The sequence below is a fragment of the Excalfactoria chinensis genome, chromosome 2 (assembly GCF_039878825.1).
Source record: "Excalfactoria chinensis isolate bCotChi1 chromosome 2, bCotChi1.hap2, whole genome shotgun sequence".
In the NCBI taxonomy this organism is placed as follows: Eukaryota; Metazoa; Chordata; class Aves; order Galliformes; family Phasianidae; genus Excalfactoria; species Excalfactoria chinensis.
The window spans coordinates 15,186,027-15,211,678 of NC_092826.1; the positions used below are offsets into that span (position 1 = coordinate 15,186,027).

Below are 25,652 nucleotides of genomic sequence, written 5' to 3' on the forward strand. Positions count from 1 at the left end.
CCCAAGCCTGTAGGGTTGCCAGGGGATGTTGTGACAAAAATGCAGTATCCGACACTTGTCCCTGTTGAAACTCATATAGTTTACCTTGGCCTATCAATACAGTCTATCCAGGTCCCTCTGTAGTTTCTTTCTACTCTCCAACAGATCAACACTCTCTTCCAACTTGGTCTAATCTACAATATTCTGTCCACTCAAATGCAATAGTTAGGCATCTAACAGTGTAAATACAATGTTAAATACAAATATATTAGAACATGCTTAATTGCTGCTTTACACACATATATATTTAAAACTGGATAAATGAATGTAGTGTTTGTACTTTAAAATTATCGTACACTATGTTTTCAAGTTATTAATTTGCATTCTACTTATTACATGAATGCTATCATCAATTATAATTACAAATTACTTTGAAAGTCTCTTAAAACACTTACTAGAAAAAAAAAAAAAAACAAAAAAAACCCAAAAACACCTATTCATGTTCTTTGTAAAAAAATAATTGTACAAGGTTGCTCTCAAAGTAATGCCTCCTATTTTATTCTGTTGTCTCATGAGGTCAGAGACAAATGTCAGTGATATGGTAGCAGAAACTTAACCTTCCTACCAATATTCTGTTATATTTTGTTGCCCTGTGAACAATGGTAGCAAATGGGCACTCTGACAAAGTGGCATCTGACATGGGAGTGCGTGTGAAGCAAAGATGTGGAACTGAATTCCTCTATGCAGAAAAAATTGCACCCACTGACATTCATCATCACATGTTGAACATTTACGGAGACCCAACAGTGGATGTGAGCACAATGAGGCAGTGAGTGATGCATTTCAGCACTTGCAATAATAGCAGTGGGTTAGTCTCACTGGTGCAGAATTTTAATGTGAAAATGCACAGCTAATGGTGGTGACTCAGTGGAAAAATGGCTCTTCATATTTGAGTCTGTAAATAAGGGAAGAGATAATAAGAACAAACACACAAAACATAAAAAAAAAATAAAAGCAAGGTAATAGTATTTACCTCTAGTTATTCCAGAATAACTTCATTCTGACAATTTTCTATAGAAATGTCATTTTCCTTTCTTTTCAGTCATAACTGGGTATACAAAAATGTATGGAATTTTGGCCCAGCTTAAGATCTCTGAAGATCATAACTAAGTTCATAAATTCTGTGTATAATATATTTGAATTAACACCAATCACAGAATCACAGAATTGTAGGGGTTGGAAGGGACCTCTAGAGATCATCAAGTCCAAACCCCCTGCCAAACAGGCTCCCTACATTGCATCGCACAGGTAGGCATCCAGGTAAGTCTTGAATATCTCCAGAGAAGGAGACTCCACCACCTCCCTGGGCAGCCTGTTCCAGTGCTCCGTCACCCTCACCGTAAAGAAGTTCTTGCGCACATTCATGAAAAACTTCCTATGCTGAAGTTTCAGCCCATTATCCCTAGTCCTGTCCCCACGCACTACTGAAAAGAGACCAGCCTTGCCACTATGACCCCCACACCTCAGGTATTTATAAACCTGGGTCAAATCCCCTCTCAGCCTTCTTTTCTCAAGGCTAAACAGACCCAGTTCACTTAGTCTCTCCTCATAGGGGAGATGCTCCAGGCCCTTCACCATCTTTGTGGCCCTCAGCTGGACTCTTTCCAAGAGATCCCTGTCTTTTTTGTACTGGGGAGCCCAATGTTATAGGAATAACTGTTTCTGTTACTTTTAAGCAAACATTGTGTAAGAGTGCAGTGGAGGAATTAAATCGTTCCTCACTCTACAAAGTAATAACTGACTTAGTCCATGATTACTGTCCATTGCCCTAAAGCTGAGACGCAGGTAACTTTATCTCAGTCTTTATTAGTAAGACTAATTGATCTCAGATTACTCAGTACACTGAGCTAGAAGACAAAGTCAGGGAGCAAAGTGACGCCAAGTGATTAGTGACCCACTACACTACTCAGATGCATACAGATTTCTGGGGCAAGATGGGACTAATCCACGGACACTCTTTTAATAATTAACTGGTTAACTGGGGAGGTCTCAGTAACTGGAAGTTAGCAAACGTGACACAAGGACAGGATGAAGGATCTGGAGAATTACAGGCCTGCCAATCTGACCTCAATGCCAAGGAAAGTCACAGAGAGGATTACTTTGAGTGCCAGCACCTACAAGAAAATGAGGAGATCAGACCTAATCAACATGGGCTTGTGAAAGGCAAATCTAGCTTGACTAACTTGATCTCCTTCTATAATAGGATAACTCAGTGAATGAGAGAAAGGCAATGGATGTATTTCACTTGGATTTTAGAAGAGCATTTGATACTGTTTTCCATAGCTTCCACAGCTGTCTCCAGGAGACACTGGCTGCTCATGACTTGGATGGATGTACTTTCTGTTCACTGGGTAAAAAAAGTCGGCTGGATGGCTGTGCCCAAAGGGTCATTGTGAACACAGTTGTATCTGGTTGGCAGTCTGTCACAACTGGTGTTCCCCACAGGCTCATTATCCAAAACAAATTTCATCATCCTACATCAAGGACAAAACTACAGTACTCTTTTTCCCACTTTTCTTCATTTCTTATTCTACCAAATTTTACTCAAGGAAATAAATAAATAAATAAATAAATATGTATGTATGTATCCCCAAACCTTGACTTTTATAACAATTGATCTTACACCAACTCAGTCTGATTAATGCAACACTCAGGTGCTGCATCTGAAATGTATACAACCCACATTCTTTTTCTCTTGATGTTGTTCTTATTGAATAGTTTACTTTTTTTTTTTTTTTTTTTTTTTTTTTTTTTTTTTTTTTTTTTTTTTTTTTTTTTTTTTTTTCTGTGTTCTCTCACTGATTATCCTAGGTGTGAGTGCTTAACAGCATGTGCTAGTATCTGAGTGATCTACAGTTGTGGAGGCATAAGATCAATGTGAAATGAGTTCACAAGTGCAGGCATCTATTTGTAAGTAAATTTCAAGCCTAAGTAGCCAAGAAGCAGGGGGAGAATTGCATGATGAACAAGGGAACTAGGTTCTGGTCATGGGAGCTAGTTAGAGGACTGTGTGGGTGCACTGATGTGTAAGATATCTGTGAATGTCATGTTAGTGTATCAACAGAGTGAGGGTATGTGCAAATTTTCACTTCAGTCCTGATCACAGAATAGCAGAATGATTGAATTTAGAAGAGAACTCAGGAGATCATCAGGTCTAAGACTTTTGCTCAAAGAATCAGGAGTAGGTTGCCTGTGACTTTGTTCTGACTTTTGAAATCTTTAAAGATGAAGAATCCATAACGTCTCTGGGCAACATGCTCCAGTGTTCAGTCACACACAGCGCATAAGTGCTTCTTTAAGTTTAGATGGAATCCATTGTGTTCCAGTTTGTGCCCACTGCATCCCATCCTGGCAGTGGATACCACTGAAAAGAACCTGGCTCCAACCTCTTGGAGCCTTGTCTGCAGGCATTTATATTCATATATCAATAAGGTCACCCCAGAGCCTTTCAATTCTCTAACCCTAATCAGCTGAAAAAAGGAGGACTCAGCTGTTTTGTGTGTGTAGTGTTGGTGTCCATGGTCTGCTGCTGATGGCAACACCCTGTCTGTGATTGTCTTCATGGACAGCTATTTTAGTGTCTGGTGCATACGTGTGTGTGTGTGCCTCTGGAGCACAGGCTCAGCCTCGATTCCAGCCCAAGTCCAAGTCTCCAGCAAGAAGGAGCAACTGAGCAGGAACTGCAGCAGCACCCATGGGACAGAGAGACCTCCAGATTCACAGGTTACACCCAGGTTTTACCAATCATAAAGCAAAAACTCTGATCCTGAAGTCCACTGCAGTTCATGACATTCTCAGTATTTTCATTTTTAGTACTTCTTAGTTAACTGAATTAGTTTAGGTTTGATTTGCTTTGAATAGCTTTTAACATATCCGTTAAAAAGCACAAAACAGGAAAATATTTATGTATCTGGGATTCTCTGCGGACTGATCTGAAAAGAGATGTTAGCTTTGAGTCTGTTACAAGAGTATTCTATTGAGTAAGCAAGGGTGTACAAGCTGAATAGCTGCTCCTCCAATTTATGTTGCCAGCAAGAACTTTTTCCAAGTCCTTGCTGACAGTGCAGTGAAGAGCTGATGGCAGAAATGGGGTAGTCCATCCTGCTCCTCATCTGATGGTGGTTTAAAATTCAAATTAAAGGCAAATGTAACTGAACATATGTGTGTAGATCCCTGGAAGGAATAGTGCTCAGTAAAAATCTCAGGAATAGACTGCTAACAAGAATTTGAGAGTCAGACTGGATGCTTAGTACAGGGTACAACTATATGGAAAGTACGGACACTGATTAAATGAGAAAAATATATTTCTTAATGTTGAAAAACATAATGAAGGAACATTCTACAATTTAATTCATTTTCTTAGGAGAATAGGAACTAGTGTCTTATCTTAGTATACATAAAAAATATTACTAAATGGGAATTATATAAGGTAAAATATAGCATGTTCCAACATTTTTGTTATATTCAGAAATACTTTCTCTTCTCTAATCTTATTTTCTATTCTGTATTCACACTGTTTCCACTGAAAGCTATGTGTAATGTGAAGAAAGAGACTTAAGGGACAATATAATCATTTGATGTTAAATGACATCTTTCTTCCTATGTTTAAGTAGCATCCATATTCAGCAGCTAAGAAAAATTTTAAACAATTCTATGTAATAAATTGATACAGTAAGGAAAATAGAAAGAAAAGAGTGCCTATGAGTACTAATAGTATACTTCTCAAATTTCTTTGTTCTTGATGACTGAAATTAGAGAATGTAACACAAGAGTTCATCTAGTCCATTTCTGAAAATGTGTAACATTATGAATTCTGTATTTTCATAGAGTCACAAAATCACAGGATCAGAAAATCATAGAATCACAGAGTGGTTTGTCTTGGAAGGGACACTGAATATCACCTAGATTAAACTCCACTGCCACGAACAGGGATATCTCCCACTAGATTAAGTCGCCTAAAGCTCTATCCAATCTGGCCTCGAACACCTACAGTGATGGAGTACCCACAGCTTCTTTAGGAAATGTGTTCCAGTGTCTAACCAAACACTGAATTTATTTATTTTTTTCCTAGTATCTAAATCTACCCTCTTTTAGTTTAAAACCGCTATCCCTTGCTTTGTTGCTACACTTCCTGATAAATAGTTGCTCTCCAGCTTTCTTTTAGGACCTCCTTAGGTACTGCGGTTTCCCTGGAAAGAGATTTAAAAGAAAAAAACAATCACATAATAGTTTTAGAGTTAAAACTGATGTGCATATGATGCCAACAAACTCTGTCTACCTTTGTCTTAGTGTGGTACTCATCAACACAATAAATAGGTTAGAAACATACCTGAGAGCATCATGCTCAGTGCTGCAAAACAGAGACTACCATACCATCTTTATTTTCCATCATCAAATAACAAAAGACAAAGACAAACAGCTTATGGAGAAAAATAATAAAAGCATATGGCAGTAGATTTGTGAACCTAATTCTAGCCCTAAAATCTGTCTGAGTTCAGAATCAGAAGAAAAACACTAGAAAACAGGGACTACCTCAGAATCAGAGCGCAAAACATAGATTAGTAGTCCTAGTTTGTGAATTAATTCTAAGCAGCAAATTAATACCTGTAAGTGTCAATGTTTGCCATCACTATAAGATTATATAAGACTGTATTAGGATGAGTATTTTTTACTGCAGATCATCTATTAGGTCAATTAGGTCTATTTGACACCCTCAATTCCTTTGTGGCTTTATTTCGTATGTCACACAATCAGCAGACTCAAATCCAGTTAACCAAATGGCAAAAGATATGACAGGTTGTTCCAACATAACTATTTTTTTAAGCCCTCCGGAATGGACATATAGTAGAATCATACAATCAAAGAACAGCTTGCGTTGGAAGGGGCATTAAAGATCATCTAGTTCCAAACCCCTGCCATAACAGGCAGTTTGCCACCCACCAGATCAGGCTGCCCAGAGCACTATCTAAAGTGGTCTTGAACACATCTGGGGATGGGGCATCCACAGCTTCTCTTGACAGTCTGTTACAGTGCCTCTGAGTAAAGAATTTCCTCCTAGCCTACCTAAATTTCTCCTCTAAATCTGTTCTCCCGGCCCTGTCATTATCTGCCCATGGAAACAGTTGGTCTCTCTCCTGTTTGTAGCTCCTCTTAAGTACTGGAAGGCTGCAATGAGGTCTCCTTGAAGCCCTCTCTTCTTCAGACTGAACTGGAGCTGAAGCCCAGCTCCTTCAGCCTTTCCTCATAAGAGAGCTTCTCCAGCCCTCTGGTTATCTCTGTGGCCCTCCTCTGGACCCTCTCCTATAGATCCACATCTTTCTTGTGTTTTCTTGTGCTGGGCCTGAACACAAAACTCCAGATGGGGCCTCATGAGGACAAAATATATACATGCAATGCACACAAGTGGAAACCAAGTCTGACTGTGTAGCGGTGATGTAGCTCCATGCCCAACCAGTAGCAAAACTGATCATGATTAGGTGCACATACACAAACACATGCATACAACACTTAGATGCATATCTAATGGTCAGTCACACAAAGTACAGACAGAAACAGGGCATTCACATGAACATGCATAGCACTATAGTGTCCTCAACCTGCTTCTCATTCTGGTTGAGCATGATGGAGGTCAACTAGTGAGAATATACATGCTCACTGCTGCCTCTGGATCCCAGTTGGTAGTACATGGACATATGAGCCCTGAGATCACAGCCCCATTCCAGCTGCTGCCACCAGGACAGACTGCACCAGCCAGGCAAGTAAAGTAGCAGGGCAAGAAAACTAGAAACCAACAAACTGTTGACAAGTGAATGGTCCCCTTTTATTTTTTTAGCTCTCAGTTTTTTGCACATTTGTTCCCTCCTTAACCACCTCTGTTCATTCCTTTCCCCATAACTTGTTCCTCTTCTACACATCTAATAGTGAATCTCATAGAATTTCAAGACACTTTTCCCCAGCATCCTATAATGCACCCCACTCCCTGGGGCAGAGATCCTCCTGGAGTCTGTTTGAAGCTCTACAGAGACCCCACCCATGGATTCATAGTGTTGAGTCTCATCCAGTCTGTGGGGCTGACAGTGTCCAGAGGCAGCCCTGGGTGGGACTGGCAGGGCCTCATGCCTGTCCCTGTCTGAGGCACTGGAACTCCCCTTCTATCTACCTCTGTGCTCTTTTGTGTGTGTGTGTGTGGGGGGGGGGGGGGGGGGGGGGAAGCTGGGGGGGGGGGGGGGGGGGGGGGGGAGAGGGACAGCGGAAATAAACTTTCAGCACATACTCTAATACTGGTCAGCTCAAACCTCCTACTTTTCACACTGCACAAAAATTATAGCATCATCACATCACTATTCATCACTTTCAGCTCATCATTCTCCAAGTAATACACGATGCCCTTATAGAAAAGAAGCAAGGGACAGGGATGGTTGTGAAATGCTCTTCAAAATCAGCACCAATATACTCTTTCCCTAATACTGCACTTGGCTAAACAAGGGAAGGGATTCAAACATTATAAATCATTTGAGAGTGGAGTACAGAGTGAAATAGATAGGAAAAGGGTCTAGATATGTTCATGCATACCAAATACCTAGCTGAAACAAAATAGCCTGAAACTAGTCCAATAATCTTTTCCACCCACTCTCTTTAACCACCCCCTCCATCCTCTGATCAATGTCTAACATTTAATGCTATGAACAAAAGTCTGAAATAACTTACTAGGGTACCTTGAACACTGATACAGATTATATAGTCATGAATCAAAATTAATTATCTCAGGGATATCTATGGGATCACCAGATATATTAACGTTCCAGTTTGCTTCTCTTTTCTTCATGATTAAAAAAAATACTAACACTGGCTACCAAAACCTCCCAACCTAGATTACAAAAGTTCAAGTTATCAGATCTTTCCACAATTTCAACTGCATCTACGTACATAGCTGTTTAATAAGGAACACATGACAGGCAAATAGAATGCTGGTCTTTCTTCTAGTCATGAATGAATGTTTGCAGAATCACAGAACTGTAAGGGCTGAAAGGGACTCCTAGAGATCATTTAGTCCAAACCCTCCCCCCCACCAAAGCAGACTCCCTAGACAAGGTTGCACAGGTAGGCAATTTATGTAATTCTTCATTACATAGGATGTTCATTACTTAACTTGCAATCTTAAATAATTAGAATTAAAGTTACTAATATCTACAGGTTTAGTTTTTCTACAGCTCAGGTCATAGAGTTCATGTTCAGGCAAAGGAGAATCCTTCATGGACAATAACAGAAAAACAAAAAACTTCTAGATTTGTTCTCACAAAAACTTGGAAGATTTTTATATGTAACCCCTGTAAGTATCATGAAGAATAATTAATTATTAATTTTATATTTACAGTGCTTATCATCCCTAACATTCCAAGAACCACAGAAAGTCATTAAAACATTAAATATTAAACAACACAACATATAATACAGATAAAAAGATATATAAATAATTAAAATACTCAAATGCAGTAGAAACCTCATTCCTACAAAGTATGCTTTTCATCTCCTGACTAATAGACATCTACTGAGAAAATCTAAATTCACCAGTGAGAATGCAGTTCAATGAAGAATCACTGTACATACACTGCATCTGATTATCACTGACTTACACTTAAATAACTGAAACGCTAAATATACCTCTACTATGTATCAGTCTAATGCAAACAGGAAAGAAAAACTGGAAGGATGCTCAAATTTCCCCTAACACTATCTCCTCCATCTCACCCACTGTCCTACCCACATAATCCACTAAAACCACTACAGCAATTTTCTTCCTATTTCAGCACCTCAGTACCCCTTTCTGATTCCTTTTCCTTTGCATACTGCAATAGTATTATTAAGATAGAAGACTAGACCAGGTTGCACCTGTGCAACCTGTTCTAGGGAGCCTGCTTTGGCAGGAAGGTTGGACTAGATGAGCTCTAAAGGTCCCTTCCAGACCCTACAGTTCTGTGATTCCATGATTTTGTGATTTAATGCAGTTCTAGACAATTCTCTTTTGCCTTCAGGGACTTCAGCAACAATTTTTTACACTTTTTTCTCCTAATATTTACATTATTTATTTGTTTGTTTGTTTATTCTACAGACACTATGTACCATCATTCATTATTACTGAATTTTCCCTTTTTAAGCCTGTGGTAGTGAGGACTTCAAGTGGAAATCTATATTTAAATATATAATAAATAATTGCATTTAATTCAGTGATCACACTGTATGTATTTTCTAAACTTTAACCATTCATTTGCCTCTTTTGGAAAGCTGTCACTGCTCAGTGTTGTGCTGTATCACTTACGTGCACAAGATTGGAGCTACTTATGTATCTGAACAAAACAGTGTATCGCACAGAATAAACAGTGACATCCCTGGTCATGGATCGCAGGTACTATACTGCAAAATCTAAGGGGTAACACAGCTATTATTCAAGCACCTACTTAAATGTACATCACTTAGTTTTTAAGGAGAGGGAAATCAAGATCTAAATTCTGACCAAGCTGACTGTATACCACATTACAGTGAGCCTGGCCCTCCTGCACTTATCACATAAAAAGTTATTCTCCCTGAATAATGAAGTCAGACACTTCTGATTTTCACATACCCTGTAGGATTTCCAAATCAACAAACTCAAACTCTGCTGACCAGAGATGGAAAGACATTACAGTAGTGACAGCTTTTGCTGAGAATATCAGTTACCTAAATCCCAAACAAACACAACTATGCAGCAAGATCATCTAGACTGATCGTGACTGACACAATAAAAATAAATTTAGTCAGTAAGATATGCAAAATCTTGTAGCATCAGATCAAAACTAACTCCTTCAATTCCACTTGAAAATGAAGTGCTACATAGCACAGTATCTATGCTGGGCAATGTTGTGAATGTGGTATAAAATAAAATTGCATTCTCTGTCATGTTTTCAAACAGAATGCAGATGTAGTCTCTAGCAGAATGTAAGGAACATTTATCAGCGAGATAACAAAATCACAGCTAATCATGATAATGAAACACATGAATTCTGTCTCCCTACAGACAGTGCATATGAGATTATTTTTTTTTAAATTCAGGAGTGTAATTGGATATTTCAGAATATTGTTACTATTCAGTTTTCCTGAACAGCAATTTCTTGTTCAAGATCTAGCTCAGAACCTGATTTAGGAGAACTTAATCTAAAAATGAATCAAGAAAGAAGAGATGATGTGATATTTTTCCTCCAGCTATTTCTATTAGTGTATATGATTTACTGCATCCTTGTTTGTGTTACATAACTTTTGATATTCATACTACAGCTGAATCCATTTTGTAGTATCATACATTTAGTATCAGTTTATCAGAGTACCTCAGCATATGTGGAATGATCCCTGTCTCACATTTTTCCACCCAAACCTGTTTCCCATATGTAAAACTATTCTTCTCTGAGTAAGCAGAGTAAGGAGTGAAGTGCCACCTACCTGGTGACAGCATAATGGCCTCTCATTCTTTGAGAAATCCTCTGAAGGACTCCAGTATGTGAAAAAGCATACATGAAAAACTGGAAGTTTGGGAGTATATTTGTTAATACACTCCTACTGTTTACAAGGTAAGAAAGGAATGCTAATGCTTACACACAGCCTAGCAGGCTGTTCAGAGACATATTTCGGTCTAACTGAATCATATTTGGGTTTATCACCACACAGACTGTGACAGGAATTTAAAACATGTTGTATTCTGCATTAGGTCAGAACATTCAAAATGCTTGTATGAATGAGATTTGTATCCTAAATCAATCAAACACTTCTGAATTTCACTTCCTATATGCTTAAAATACGCATATATAAAATGCCTGTGCTTGCAAGCATTTGTGTATCATATTACTCACAGTATTATCTGACACAGAAGATCCCATTCCTTTTTTAAAGCAAAGCCATCAGTCTATCTGCAATTAAAGTTACTTGGGAGCAAAATGTAGGAGTTATTTAACAAAACAAAACTACCTTACACAAAAGTATATGACAGAGAATGAAGAATAACAAATCCAGTTGAAAATGTAGGCGGAATTTGTAACGTAATTACCTAAACTTAAAATTGTTCTGCTTTGGCAAAGAGAACAAGGAACTGTGAAATGGGGAAATGTGAATATCAGTTGTAGTACATCACACCATGAAACTATTTTGGTGTACTTATTTCTTAGAGATTCTGAGATGAGTGCCTGCTTACAGATACTATAACTATATAATACTGTAAAATCACATCATGATTTCACCTTACTGAGCATCCAACAATAATAGCACAAAGGAGCACTAACACTGTCAGGTCTCCAACACACATATTCCACTACTGGTGCTGATACTCTTGTGCCTGACAGGTCAGAAATTTAAGTATCTGCCCATTTCTGATTTCAGCACATTTTTGAATTCTTGGGAGTATTTAATCATAGTGATTGACTTAATGGTCCTTGCCAAGTCACTTTCATCCTTGAGTGGTACCCAAATGATCAATAAGCTTGACCATGCCAAAAGAGGGGGGAACAAATGGAAGCAGGAGGGAGGAAAAAGAAGAGAAAGAACAAGGGAATGAAGGGGAAAGAAAGGAGAGGGAGGGAGGGAGGGAGGGAGGGAGGGAGGGAGGAAGGAAGGAAGGAAGGAAGGAAGGAAGGAAGGAAGGAAGGAAGGAAGGAAGGAAGGAAGGAAGGAAGGAAGGAAGGAAGGAAGGAAGGAAGGAAGGAAGGAAGGAAGGAAGGAAGGAAGGAAGGAAGGAAGGAAGGAAGGAAGGAAGGAAGGAAGGAAGGAAGGAAGGAAGGAAGGAAGGAAGGAAGGAAGGAAGGAAGGAAGGAAGGAAGGAAGGAAGGAAGGGGAAGGGAAAAAAGAAAAAGAAAAAGAAAAAAGAAAGGGAATGCAGATTGAAGGAAGAAAGGAATGTAATATGAATATAAAACATATTGCATAATCCACAGCTTGAACCCAGAATTACTCAACAGGTTAAGGGATTCTAGTATTTAACAATAAAACTGCACAGGTAACAATGCAATACTACAGTGCTTAAGGGTTTGTGTTTTTTTTTCCTATAAAGAAATTCAAGACAAACCCTAGCATTAACATTATATCAAATGTGCCTAAGATTTGCCTTATGAGCTTATTATTATTATTATTATTTTAAAAATGTAACTGACTTGAAAACCCAGGGGTCTTTCAAAATTAGCATGAATTTAGCCATAAAGGCCCCTTAGACATCCTATTTTTATCTATATGGGTTTCTTTTCATGTCTAACCTTTGACTTATTAGCCAAAAATTTCATTTTCAGAAATAATGATGACATCTCACAGGTTAAACCTTACTAAAAGTCAAACAGACACAATCTCTAACAGTATGTCTGCTAAAGAGGTTATGTATTGAAGCACTCAGCAACGCAATGCCAGCATTAGAAACAGCTGTTAAGTCCAAATTTTCAATATCTATTTGTTTTTCTCAACAAATATTTATGTCAAGGAGATTTGATCAGGAAAATCTTGAGGAATAAAGGCAGAATTTTATTGCAATCACATATAAATAATATTTAAAATAAATAAATTATTTAAAAAAAAAAAAAAAAAAAAAAAAAAAAAAAAAAAGCCAAATACTGGAAGTGAACTCATCCAGGCTATTCTGAAAGCACAATTCTCCCTTCCATTTTGAAATGCTTGGAAAATGGCTTCTGGTTTAGTCTATAGGAAAGAGTGATATGCTGGAATTCCTTTAAAAAATGCAGTGAGCAGATTATGAACAGAATGGCTTTCACCCATTTCATGTTACCTAATGCAGTGAATTACTGATATTTTTTCACAAACCTGAAAGCCTTGTTATGTCCTAATGCGGCACTGCCCTTAAGCGTAGCACAAGGCTTGTAATTCCTGCAAAACCATTTCTGGGCTGCTGTGGAGGAAGGGAACAGGCCCACCAAGCTTCAGCTTTATCAGTCACTCTCCAAGATGTACATGTCTGCAAGAGAAGGCTGCAGACAGTACAGAAGGTGCAAAAAAGAGTATTTTTGTTTCTCCACAACAGACAAACCAGTATGGATTCAGTGCGGTTGGTTAGTGTCATACCTTTAGATATACCTTTCTCAAAGCAGCTACACGCAACTTGCAGTTACAAAGACAAGGAAGCCATTTGTGAGGCCAGTCTCTAATAAAGGCTGATGGTCTCACTGAAACAGGGCAGAGAAGTACATAAGGGTGGAGGACAAGCACATACTGCTCACCTTGTAACCACAGGTGAACATCCACTGTAATGAAAATTTCCTCTTTCATATCTGTGTCTTAGGAATGAATCATGACTCTTCCACATTCCTTCAATTCTATTCCTATGGCACTGCTGTACTACTGGACATATATAAACCATATGCAGGTAAATACACATTCATACAAATTCATATATGCACCTACAAATACATAGAGAAAGCTTTGCTTCACTTCCAAGTGCCTGTTCATGACAGTATCCGGGCATACATTTCCACACACACACTTCATATACATACAACAAACTACACCACTGTGTAGTATGGGAAAATTCAAACCATGGAATGGTCACACAAAACACTTTCGCTTCATGAGTGCCCACCAAACTTCCCAGCTCACACATTCATGTATTCATGCACTTCTCTTAAGAGTCTATCTGTGCACTCCTGCACAAGCATGCATATGTACACACATGCACACATACACATGTGTGCAAGATAAAAGCATGTGTTCACACAAAGGTACACATATGTTCACAGATGTAAGAACACATGCAGTTATACACATGTACACAGAAATAAATGTTTGCTCTAACACGTATACACGCACACTCACAGAGGCATGCACATTCACACACTTACATTCCCAAGTGCACAAAGAGTACACACAGAATCACACAAAGACACTGATCTGCACACATACATAAACACATGCACAGAGGTGCACAGAGTGCACACACTCATCCACACATGCACAGACAGGCACACTTGCACCCACATATATTGAGCACAAACGCGCCCTCTCCCACACAGCAACACACTGCACACACAGCAACACATGCACACACAGTGCACACATACACACCCAAATGCACACACAAAGGTACAAGCAAGCATCCACAGGACGCAGGCACACGTTACACACACGTGTGCATGGCGCATCCTTACACTCAGACCGTACACACTCGCACACCGGGAGCACCTCCGCACCACCACACTCACCCGCACACTCCACCCGCCCACATCCCCCGTCCCCTCTGTAAGCTCCCCACAACGCAGAGCACCGCAGCCCCGCGCACCTCCCGCGCTCGTTGCGCCCAGCAGCCAAGAGAAGCCGGCACCGCGGCTCCCGCAGACCCCCGCCCCTCCCTGGGCTCCCCCCGCACTGCGCCCCAGCCCCCGCGGAGAGGCGCGGCCCCGCAGCGTGGCCGCTAGGTGGCGCCATCGCTCTTCCTGGTGGAGCCGCGGCTGTACCGCCCCAGCCCCCTCCCGGCCCGGCCCGGCTCGGTCCGGCTCGGCTCGGCCCGTGGAGCTGCCTCTTCTCCTTCCCTCACGGGGCCGTGCCGCTCCGCCTCGCCCGCGGCGGCAAAGGCACCCCTGAGCTGCGACCGCTGTCTTCGGGGACCGGGCTTGCGCCTACCGCCTCCCTTCCAAAATCTGCTTTGTAATTAACGCCTCTGCGGAGAGCAATTAGTCTGCAAATCCCCCTTAGAGCAGCACACGCTGTCGTGTGAGGTGTGTGCCCAGAGGTGTGCGTGCGTGTGTATGTGTGTGTCAGCGGTGACGGTCACAGCCCCGAGCACCGCACGTGAATTCCTAATAACGAGGCAGTGATTGTTTTCCCGAGCCGCGGAGGATGGCCGAGCCCCGCCGGTTCGGCTCCCGGAGGCTTCTCCTGAGGCTGTCGGAACCTCGCCACTGCTATTTCTCGAGGCGTTTTCCTAGGCAGAATTGAACCTCTTGAGGGAGCAGGGGGGCGGGGGGAGAATCTCAATAGCAAATATTGTTTGGAGTTTTATTCTAGAGAGCGTCTGAGCTTTAAGATGCTCTCCCGTGGCTCCTGGTGGATGCTATAAGGGGCAGGGTTGTGGTGGGTTTGAGCTGCGCAGGGAGTTGGGGTAGCGGGGGGTGGGGGGAAGGAAAAGACACGATCGAGAGTAGCTGAGACTTTGTGCCCCCGTTGGAGAGATGGTTGAGTCCTCGTCAAGGTTGCTGTGGTATCCCAGAAACACCATTCACTCCGAGCTGTGACCGCGCACCATCAACAGCAACAACTCCGCTGCGCCTGGCCAAGGAATAGGAATTAGGAGCTCTCCAGAATAATATGAAAGGGATCTGCAGAGGGGAATTTCGTGCAAAGGAATCGAAATTAGCAGACTTTTGGGAAAGGGGATGTACTAAATGTGGCCGGCTGGACTTCATCCTGGTGAAGAAAATGGAGATTAAAAGTGGATTTACATTTTGGAACCTCGTCTTTTTATTGATGGTTTCGTGTGTGAAAGGTAGGGTAGCATTCGAGGGGTATTTTTTTAGGGGTCCTTTGCTTTTGGTCAGGGCGTTGCAAGCTCTCGCCTTTTTGTATGCAAAGGTATATTTAAAAAATATGTTTCTCTCTTATTTTATGCATTTACCTTGGGCACTTTGCAATGGAAAGATAAATGATCGCTAAAGGAAGGAGGAAAGAATGAGTTGATTCAGATCTCTTTTCAGAGATAGGAAATGTATTTGCTTGCCAGGCTTGGCGTTCAATGCAGTGGCTGAGCTGGGGCTCAATAAATATTCTTGCAGTATGCTCAAACGGAGACGTGAGTTGGTTCATATAGCCTGGAACTAGTGTATATTCAAACAAATCCCACCGGGTGACTTTTGTAAGGTGATGGTGGTGCTGCTGTGGAGGGATTACCTACATTTCTGGTTTTCGGTCGAGCAACCGAGCTCTTTGCGGGAATGCCTGTATCGATGCACTTATTAGTTTAACCCGTTGCGTGGGGAAAGTTACGGAGGACTCAGCGTGTGCGTAGCCGTCTCACTGCCCGAAATGCGCTTCACGCTGTTTGTATGCATGCAGAGCTCCCTGTCTGTCGGAAAGGTATGTTAGCAATTCAGCCTTTAAGGCACGGTCTATCACTGGGTGCAAAGAACGACACCTTTTCTCGCCCCTCCTTTGGTCTCTTTCCCCCTTGTGCGTAGGGCTTTGGGGTTTAGGTGTTTTTTTCTGTCTGTGTGTGTCCATTTTTTTTTTTTTTTTTTTTCTTCCCCTCTTTGTCGAGGCAGGAGAATATTTTGCTTCCTTCCTGCTTCTGTGTTCATGAAAGGAGGACAGAAAGGAAGCTGCTAGTTAGCGGCATCTCCAATAAGTCTGTGCTTCTCGACAGTTAAGGGAAATGATACAGAGGAAAGAAATATGTGGCTTAAATAATGTGCACCGCCAGTATTACATGGACATTGCTGAGCGGTAAAGTGCTGATAGCAACACGCGTGCCTTCAGTGAAGGGATTTATTCTGCAACTCCCCATAGTCGTCTGCGCCTACCCGAAATAATCTCCCCTTGTTTGTGGCCAGTGATTAATAGCTGATTAATCACCCTTTTATCCCGTTCCTCGTCCCCATCCCTCCTCCCCGCCACACTCGCATTCTCACAGAATATTTTGCAGACGTTATCGATCCTCTTCGAGTTTTTACACTTGCTTATCGCCTACGGAGCTTGCCTACACGGGTGGGAAGGAGATGAGCCGGGGGGGAGGATGGGGGGGCGGCTTTCAAAGGCGTGCCTTCGCCGGCTCGCTCTGCCTTGGATGAAACAGTTTATTGTAGAGCTTCGCAGCTGCTTGTCTCCCAATTTGCATCTCATGGAAAAGATAATTCGTGTTGCACAGAGGCCGGGGTGAAGGTTTTTACATTATCCTGATACGGGATCCGAGGCGGAGGTGCTTGCCTGTGATGCTAATGGCTCATTTTAATTACAGGCAGCATTTTCCCCGCTTGCGTCTATTAGAGCGAGACGCAGCCTCTGCTGAGGTCTGCGAACAAACCCACTCCGAGGCTCTGGGGGCATTTCTTTCCCCTGCCTCCCCTCGCCGCCTCCCTCCATGTAGGCAGTCTCTTTCGCAAGCCACGGGCTTGGCGCCTGCGGGGAGCGCAGCGGGCGCGGTGTGGAGGCGCTTGGTGGCTCCGGGGCTGCAGCCGAAGCAGCTGCTTTGCGAGCACGAGTCGCAGGGCGGCAGCATCCTACAAAATTCAGGGCTTGGGCGGTTCTCCCCATGTTGCCATGGCCGTGGAAGCAGTGCAAGTTTCCTCAACACCTGTTGAGAAACCGCTTGTCTTGCCCTTGGAGGAGGGGAGGAGAGGGGAAAGGAAAAAAAGCAAAGCAAAGCAAAGAAAAAAAAAAAAAAAAAAAAAAAAAAAAAAAAAAAAAAAAGCTACTGACAGCAAAAGCTGGAATTATGTACCTAAAGCAGCCCCTCAAAAAGAGAAAAAGCAGACTTTACAAAAATGGTCCGTTATTTTCCTGTCCGTATACAGTCCCAAGGCTGTGAAGCCGTTTCCTTCCTAAGACCTGAGTTTCCCTTATGCTGAGCCTTGCAATTTGCATAGGCTTACCTCAGACTGGGAATCCTCCCAGCTAGGAACTCAGTAGTTTGAGTTTCACATCCTGGACTAGGGCTCCTTCAGGCAGCCAGGCTCCGTACAGCTGGCTTAGATTCACTGCAGCACTGCATCTGTTCCGGGCATTTATATATAGATCTCTCCCCACTGTTGTGGATGAATACGTATTACCTTGATTTACATTCCCATTGTGTCAGCATGAGCTCCTGCTCCCAGAAACTTTGGCAGAGGCCAACAATGAATGAATACATGCCCATTTAAAGTACTCCAGATGTTGAGTTCAAAGTCCCCAGGTTCTGCATTTGCTCTACCATTGTCTGGCAAGGCCCTTTCACAACACCTCACCCATACAAGCTCTCATCCATACCCTTGGCTGCTTAATCACCTCTACCACACTGTCCAGCATCACACTGAAATACCCAAACTGCTGTTTAGATTTCTGTCCTTCAGACCACTTCTGCAGTTTTCTTTTGGTATCTACATCTCAGGCCCTTCCTAATTTTTTTAGCCTTCTGACACCATTTCTGCAGTCTTGACCCATACCTATACCACTGTCCTATCTTCCCTGCAGGCTTATGCAGCCATGCTCATGTCTTCCTTGTGTATGTTCTGATAGATGCAGAATTTCTTCATGTTAATCTGCAAATTCATACCTTGCTGGAATCCTACAACAGTACTTGGAAAAAGTTAGAAAAGGGAGAAGAAAGAATGAGAAAGTAAATTGTCAACTGCTGGTGAAGGGACAAGAATAAGGAATTACACATAAAAACTTCTAATTTCTGGCTCAGTGTCCAATTATGCCTTGGATCAGTCTCCACCATAATCTCACTTGGATAGACACAGAGCAGAAGAGTAAAGAAATGGTCCATTTGAAAAGTGAGAGAAGGCATAAAAACAACCAGCCAACCAACCAACCAACCAACCAAACAAACAAAACAAGGAAGTGCTAACCAGATTCATTCCTGGACAGCTGCAGGGGAGGGTGGATGCTGAACTCTTCCCAGTGGATGTGCAGACACATAGGAGAGCTCCTTTTCCTTTCTCTACCTTCCTCCCCCTGGAAGAAATAATAATTTTCAGTTGGACATGGGTGATACAAATCAAACTAGGAGGAGCAGCAAGCTAAAAACTTTAATGTTCAGGGCAGATCTTTTGTAGGCACAAAAGAAGCAGGCAGCTTTAGCGAGCTTTGCCTCTTTGGACTTTGGGAGAAATCACTGATCTCACTACGCTTTCAGTTTGGCAGTTTCTTCCACTCAAACAAAGTTTACAAATGCTTGTGACCTGTTTGTGGAAGGAAACCAGAGGAAGCCAAACAAAATGACCATCACACACTTCCATCTCCTCTGTGCAGCTGTCACTCCAAGACAGCAGAAAGCTATGCTCAGTCTTTGTCTGGCTTTTCCTCTGCAGCTGTTACTCTGTTCCCCCACTGCAGTTGTGACAAGTGTAACAAGGGTGGCTTTCAAAATAAAAAGGAGATGAAGCAGTAAAATTTTAAATGGCTCATAGACAGAAGAAGTGATGAGAAAATGGTCAGGGTTTCCAAATGATGTGTATCTGTCACGAGAGAACATTTAGCAAAGAGTGTACCCGGCTTCTTTCCAGCCCTTCTGCAGTTCCTTTTCTCCCACATTCCCACCCCAACCCCACTCTGCCACAGATCATTTCAGGATCCAGCAATCCTTCCCAATGATTCCCTTCCAGTCACTTGCTTGTGGGGTTCCTGACAGACGGCCTTCCCCACTGTGTCCCCAAAGCGGAAATGGTTTGGCAAGTAACAGTAGGTTAATGTTGCCACATTTCCAGATGGTCATTGCTGTATCTGCATGTGTGTGTGTCTATGAGCATGCAGGGAAGCTGGGAAACGCTGACAGAAGGGACAACGGTTTCCTTCTTTTCAGTTCCTCAGCACATGCTCAGTCCTTCTGCAGAGCCCCATTCCCACAGGCTCCCACACATCACTAAGAGCTGCATAGGTCTGCGGGGCTGCAGACAAAATTAACCCACCCCAGCTACCATCTTCCCGTTTAGCTCAGGGTTAAACTACACCCTCCGCTCAGCCACAGTTCCTGCTCCTCTTCTCCGGAGGGGGAGGGAAGGGCAGCAGCCCCTCGCAGCAGCAGTAGGGTCTGCTTCTCTATTCCCCGCCTGCTGACATCAGGGACCCGCAAAGGGCACCGGAGGAACGTCGCCTGCAGTCGTCGCTTTTTCATGTAGAGCAGCAACAGTGGAAAGGCAGTGAGCGGCAGCAGCTCCACCCGCAACGGCACCACTGCTGGCACCGACAGCGGCACCGGTACCGGCACCGGCAGTGCATCCCGCGGAGACCGCTCCTCCATAGTCTTTCCCAATGCTCTGAAAGCAAATGCCCTTTGGCTTCTCTTCTTCAGAGAAGCGACTGCTGCAAGTCTTTTGTCTGCCTCTCTGAGATAGCATTAGGGTTTTGAGTTTTGTTTCTGTTTTTTGACGCACGCACGCACACACACACACACACAAACAAATAAAAACAACAACAATAACAACAACAACAAAAACTCGATTTCTGAGAGCAAAGAGCGGATGGGAGCTCCAAGCAACCAAGCAGGCTGTAGAGAAACATGTTTTGCTTCTCAGTTGTCAACATCCCGAGGTGGAAACACCAGCCCACAAGACATAAGGAGCTCCTTGGATGTGCTTTCAAATCTTTCCTTTTTGAAAGCATAGCAGGTCTACGTGGTTTCACTTGCTTGTTTATTTGAAGTAAAACAAGCCAAGTAGGATGAATTGCCTGTCTCACTTAGTGTCCTTCACCTCCAGCAGTGAATATTAGCAGCAGTTTAGGGAAAGATGAGAAACACAGCAAGTACAAAATGACTGGTATATCATCTCAGGTTTCAGCAGCCCAGCTGCCTCACAAGCTTTTGGAACATCATTTTTAAAGAGATATAGACTTGCCAATGATCCACTTATTTGGCTGTTCTCTCTTTTCCTTTTCCACTTTCTATTCTTTTCCTATTTTTATTTTTTTTTAAGTTATTTGTACATTTGGCCTCCAAATATTCTCCAGCAGTTTCCTACTTCTGCATTCACATACATTCTCCATTCTATAAATTGTGTCTAGCTGAAAACACTGAATAGTACAGAAATCTGCATTTAAATTGGCTATATTATACTAAGAGTTTTTATGGTATACATAGATTAACCTCCAAAATTTGGAATTTGTAACTACTGAAAATGCAAATGTACATAGTTCTAGTAAAAAGAAAAGCAAAAAATTGTTAAGAGACATGTTAAAAGATTTTGAAATAACCTGTGGGGATGCCTCAGTTTATGTGATTAGAACACCATTTTGGCGAAAAGGTTATGAGGAATAACATAGCCTTACATGCTTAATCTTAGACACAATCTATCTGATTTACAGAGGTATTGAGCATTTCCAACTCCAGCTGGCTCCAGTAAGAGCCTGGGGAACTAGTTAACACTTTTGAAGCAAGGCCAAGAGCGCCTGATGTTGTAATGCTGCGACAGAGATGCAGTACGAATCAAAGGAAAGTGTCTATAAAGCAAATTACAGTTATGTGTAAAGTGATAAATCTATAGAATCTCATGAATTGGAATTTTTTTGGAATGGGAAAGGCTTTATGATTTGCTGCAAACACTGGATTTTCTCCTCCCCACTAACAGAAAATTTCCAATCTAACCTACAGGGCTGTGAAGCGTCACACTCAACTTCTTAATGATGAGTAACATACAGCTTGTATTTCTGTGCATAATGGTTAAGGTTGAAGTGATAAAACAAAGCCTCTGGGAGAAAATACTTAACTAGAACACTCAACGCAATCTCCCAGGAAAGACACATCTGAGAGCAGAAAATATAGTTGAAAATGTTGCATTTTTCTTGGTATGCATTTTAAAGCATTCCTTCTCAGGAAGCACTGTTTAAATAACAAATAGCACAGGCATATAATACAAGTAATTGTTGAATGACTAACAAATCTATCTCATCATTATGATTGAATAATTTTCCTGCAAAGGTTTATTGCAAAATTCCAAAACATTTACGGGCCTTAAGAATTGCCTTCCAAGCAGCTTCTTTAAAGAACATTTTCTTCTCAGTGAAGTTGTACAATTTTTGTTCAAAGCTGCATCTGTCAAAGATTCAAGAGACAATATTTAGCAATGATCTTGGAATTAAACAGAAAGATGCATGATATTTAATGTACAAGATGACATCCCCTTCTTAAAAAATGCCTAGTAGTATTAGGATATGTTGAACATCTGCTTCCTATCCAGAGTTTTGGGGGGGCATTGGGAAGGATGAAGATTTTGGTCAGTTAAAAATATTTTAACATAAACTTGCACACATACAAGTTTTTGTAGGTGTTTACATTCCACTATTTATTTGTGGGGAAGTTGGGCATACTTGTATTCAGAGCCCCTACCTTGTTTTTACAGATCATTTCAGATTTACGTTAGTTCTATAATCCTGGCATTAGAAGTGCTGAATAATGTTGTAAATGTCAAAGAAGGAAATGGTGGAAATTCATCATCTCCTTCCCAGGGTCTGAAATATTAGAATGGTTATGATTATAGGTTTAGGAACACTGTTACTCATAGAGAAAAAGCTTCATAGGCTTGGGGAGTGGCATAAAAGGGATTCCAGTGGAACTGGTGCCCTCATATAATTGTATTGTCAAAGAGAAAGATGGGAGACAGCCAGCATGTACATATAAAGACAAACATCCCATTCTTTTTCTCTTTAGTTCTACAAAATAATTCATAACATAATGTGCCATATTCTCATTGCATCAGAGAAATGAGATACATAAAAGTAAGGTTATTTAACCACAGAAAGAATTTGTGGGGTGATGAATTCTTGACCCCTGAGCCCTATAAATAACACAGATTATATTTACTGTAGGACTAAAGGAATCTGGAAACTAGTTGCATGGATCATACAGATGATGGATCACCACTACTGATCTTGAATACTATTTTATGTTTTCCTGTATCTTCATCTGTTAATAATTTTATACCTCTATGTATTGTAGACTGTGATTTAATTCTATTTAATTGTGTATGCATGTTCAAATAGTTATCTAATAAGCATGAATGGAAATAATGTATTTGTTTTTGAAGATATACAATAGATTGCAATGTTAGCTTACAAAAGTGCAGGCAACAACTTGAACTGGATGTTCTTTCTACAAAATTCATTACTTCTTACCTTTTTGAGGATTCCCAGTCTCAAAGGGAAATTATACTTGACTGCATCAATGAAATGAAGATTAAAGTGGTGATATCCAGCAAACATTAAGAGAAAATCTTGATGAAAATATTTTTAGTAGCACTAGTTACTCATCCTAGGACATTAATAATTAACCAACACAATTATACATCATCACTGATTTAGGAATGTTTCACCAAAATACATTTTTTATAATCATAGAATGTCCTGGATTAAAAAGGACCTCAAAGATCATCTAGTTTCAGCTCCCCTGACATCTGCAAGCCACTAGACCAGGGTGCTCAGAGCTGCATCCAGCCTGACCTTGAATAAAATTATTTTTAGTGGAACAAAAATTTTGAATCACCTTTAAAAGACAGAAAAAAAGTAATGCTTTACTATATATATATATAGTAGAGCATTATATATATAATATATATATATATTTCTTTATTTATTTTCATATTGCTACTATCAGGTAAAGAGTCAGACATATCATATCTCAGAAATGACTTCATTTCAGTGGCTTTAAACAGCCCCTCTGTGATCATTATTTTCTTATTGAATCACTGTGAAACACAGCTAGTTGATATCTGTAAGTGCAGGTCAGGGTTCCTAGCTAAAATCAACTACATAGATGCAGATTACAGATATTCTTATCTTAGCATACTTTTGAGATGGCGCATTCAAATTACAAGACTTTTGGTCTACTGTTTTAATCTGACCCAGAAGGAAAACTTCACTGTAGTTAGTCTCCTTGATTCCTGTGCAATTTTATTTTGGCATTGAATTTGATCTAATTTTAAAAAACATTTTTTGAATCTGTAATGAAAGTTGCATTTTTATATATAGCTGATTTGTTCCAAGGTGAACAGAAGTCATAAAATAGAGTATAAAGGGAGTTTCTAAATTGCCTGTTGTTGAGTCCATTGAAGGCAAGAATATGGGAAAAAATCCAGAACGTGACCTTTGAGAGTAGATTTGCCTCTGCTTCTTTTCTTATTGAATTCTGAATTGCATTTTTTTTTTCAATATATTTTTTTGCATATATTTCTTTTGACTTAGAAATATGAATTATAATGAAGGTGAGGTACTTCACAATATGTTAGAGATTTTCAACAAAAAATGCATTTGAAAAACACATTGCATTATAAACCTAAACATTGCAAAAGGAAATTGTTTATAATTTTGTTTAAAGGCAATAGAATATATATTTGCATACTGCTGGAAGATTCTGTTTCTACATTTCATTGATCATCATGTCAGCACTTCTAGGGATTAGCCCATCAGTTCATGATAATAGTAGTACACTGACAAAGTGCCTGCTGTAATCCTTGAAACCATGAAATGCTCATGGATTTTATCAGCCAGTTTACAACCTGGTTTCAACATGGCTGATTATATATTTGTTCTCCAGCAAAACATTTCAGAATTCGCAGAACGTTGCTGATAGCTGCAATGGAACAGGGAGCAATTGTGAAAACAGATCCCTGATTCGAATGCTTTCAAGTTCAATAGTTAATGCATTTTATTTTTATTGGATTATCAGAAGTTCTAGATATATAGTTACTTTTGAAAATGCTAAATTAGATGGCAAAACTGAGTCAAAAACACAGGGAACAGATTTAATATTCATGCTGTTGTATTTCTGCTAGCTTGTTCTTTGTACTTTCTACCATTTCAGAGTAACAGGAGCTAAAATAGACTGAAAAATGAGAGTTCAAATCCTTGTCTTTGGAAGGTCTACCTAGTTACCAAACTCTTGAGCAAAGAAAAATAAGAATAAGGTCTTCAGGCACAACACATACTCAAGTCAGTCAGCTCTGAAATAAAAACTACCATTTTCATGCACCTCCACACATGTGGGAGAGAAGAACACAGGCACACACATGAACATATGCGAGCATGTGTGTTCAGACATTCTTCTTGTATCAGTCTTCTCTAGCTGTGTATACTATGAAGGAGAATCTGTTCTTGATTCTTAACTCTGCTCATCTTGTGTATTTCTCCTCAAGAAGGAGCAATGGCCTCAAACTTGAACATAGTAAATTCCATTTAAAACTGTGTGAAGGAACTTATTTACAGCAAGGGTGGCAGAGCACTGGAACAGGCTGCAGAGTTTCCTTTATGAAGTTGTCCAAGACCTATCCAGACACCTACCTGTTTGACCTACTGCAAGGTACCTGCTTAGAAAGGGGGACTTGGACTTGATCTTTTGAGGTCCCGTCCAACCCTTCTGATTCTGTGATACTCAGTGTGATCTTCAGTTTAAAAACAAATAGGAATCATTACTTTCTCTTTTTACATTACTATACAATATATCTACCACTGTTATCCAGAATTCTCTTTTTTGAAAACTGCTTCTTTCTGTGAGCTCTTTTAAAGTGGGGCAATCATTTCCCTCACACAATTCATACAGTTATTAACTTCAAAGACTATGCAATCACCTCTTTAGCCTTTATTTCAATTTTGGCAACTCCTTCCAGGGGAAATGAAATACCTCTGACATTCAGGAGAATATTTCTATTGAGATTTTTATAGATTCTACTTAACGAACTTTTACATATCATAAATTCAACCATCTTCTCCATATAGCAATTATAGACATCTTGCAAGAATGTGAATGTTATTATACTTCAGTGGCCAAATATTGCACCAAAGTACTTCAGCATTCTTAAGAAAGTTTAATTTTCAGCCCCTTTATGTGAAAAGAAAGATTGCATTGACACTATATTAGAAATAGCATTACTGTGGTTCTTTTTTCACAGATAAAGTGCTAGCAATCTCAAATTCTGCCATGCAAGGAT

At 40.7% G+C, this 25,652-nt stretch overlaps 1 protein-coding gene across 5 annotated transcripts in view; it reads left to right on the plus strand.

The window, feature by feature from the left end:
- The first annotated feature begins 15,095 nt into the window (after positions 1-15,095).
- CSMD3 (CUB and Sushi multiple domains 3) overlaps positions 15,096-25,652 on the plus strand; it is a 496,245-nt gene continuing 485,688 nt past the window's right edge. For all 5 annotated transcript variants that reach the window (XM_072330149.1, XM_072330150.1, XM_072330151.1 and 2 more), the window contains exon 1: positions 15,096-15,532. In XM_072330149.1, coding sequence (XP_072186250.1) covers positions 15,355-15,532 — 178 coding nt within the window. In that variant the 5' untranslated portion in view covers positions 15,096-15,354. The remainder of the gene's footprint in view (positions 15,533-25,652) is intronic.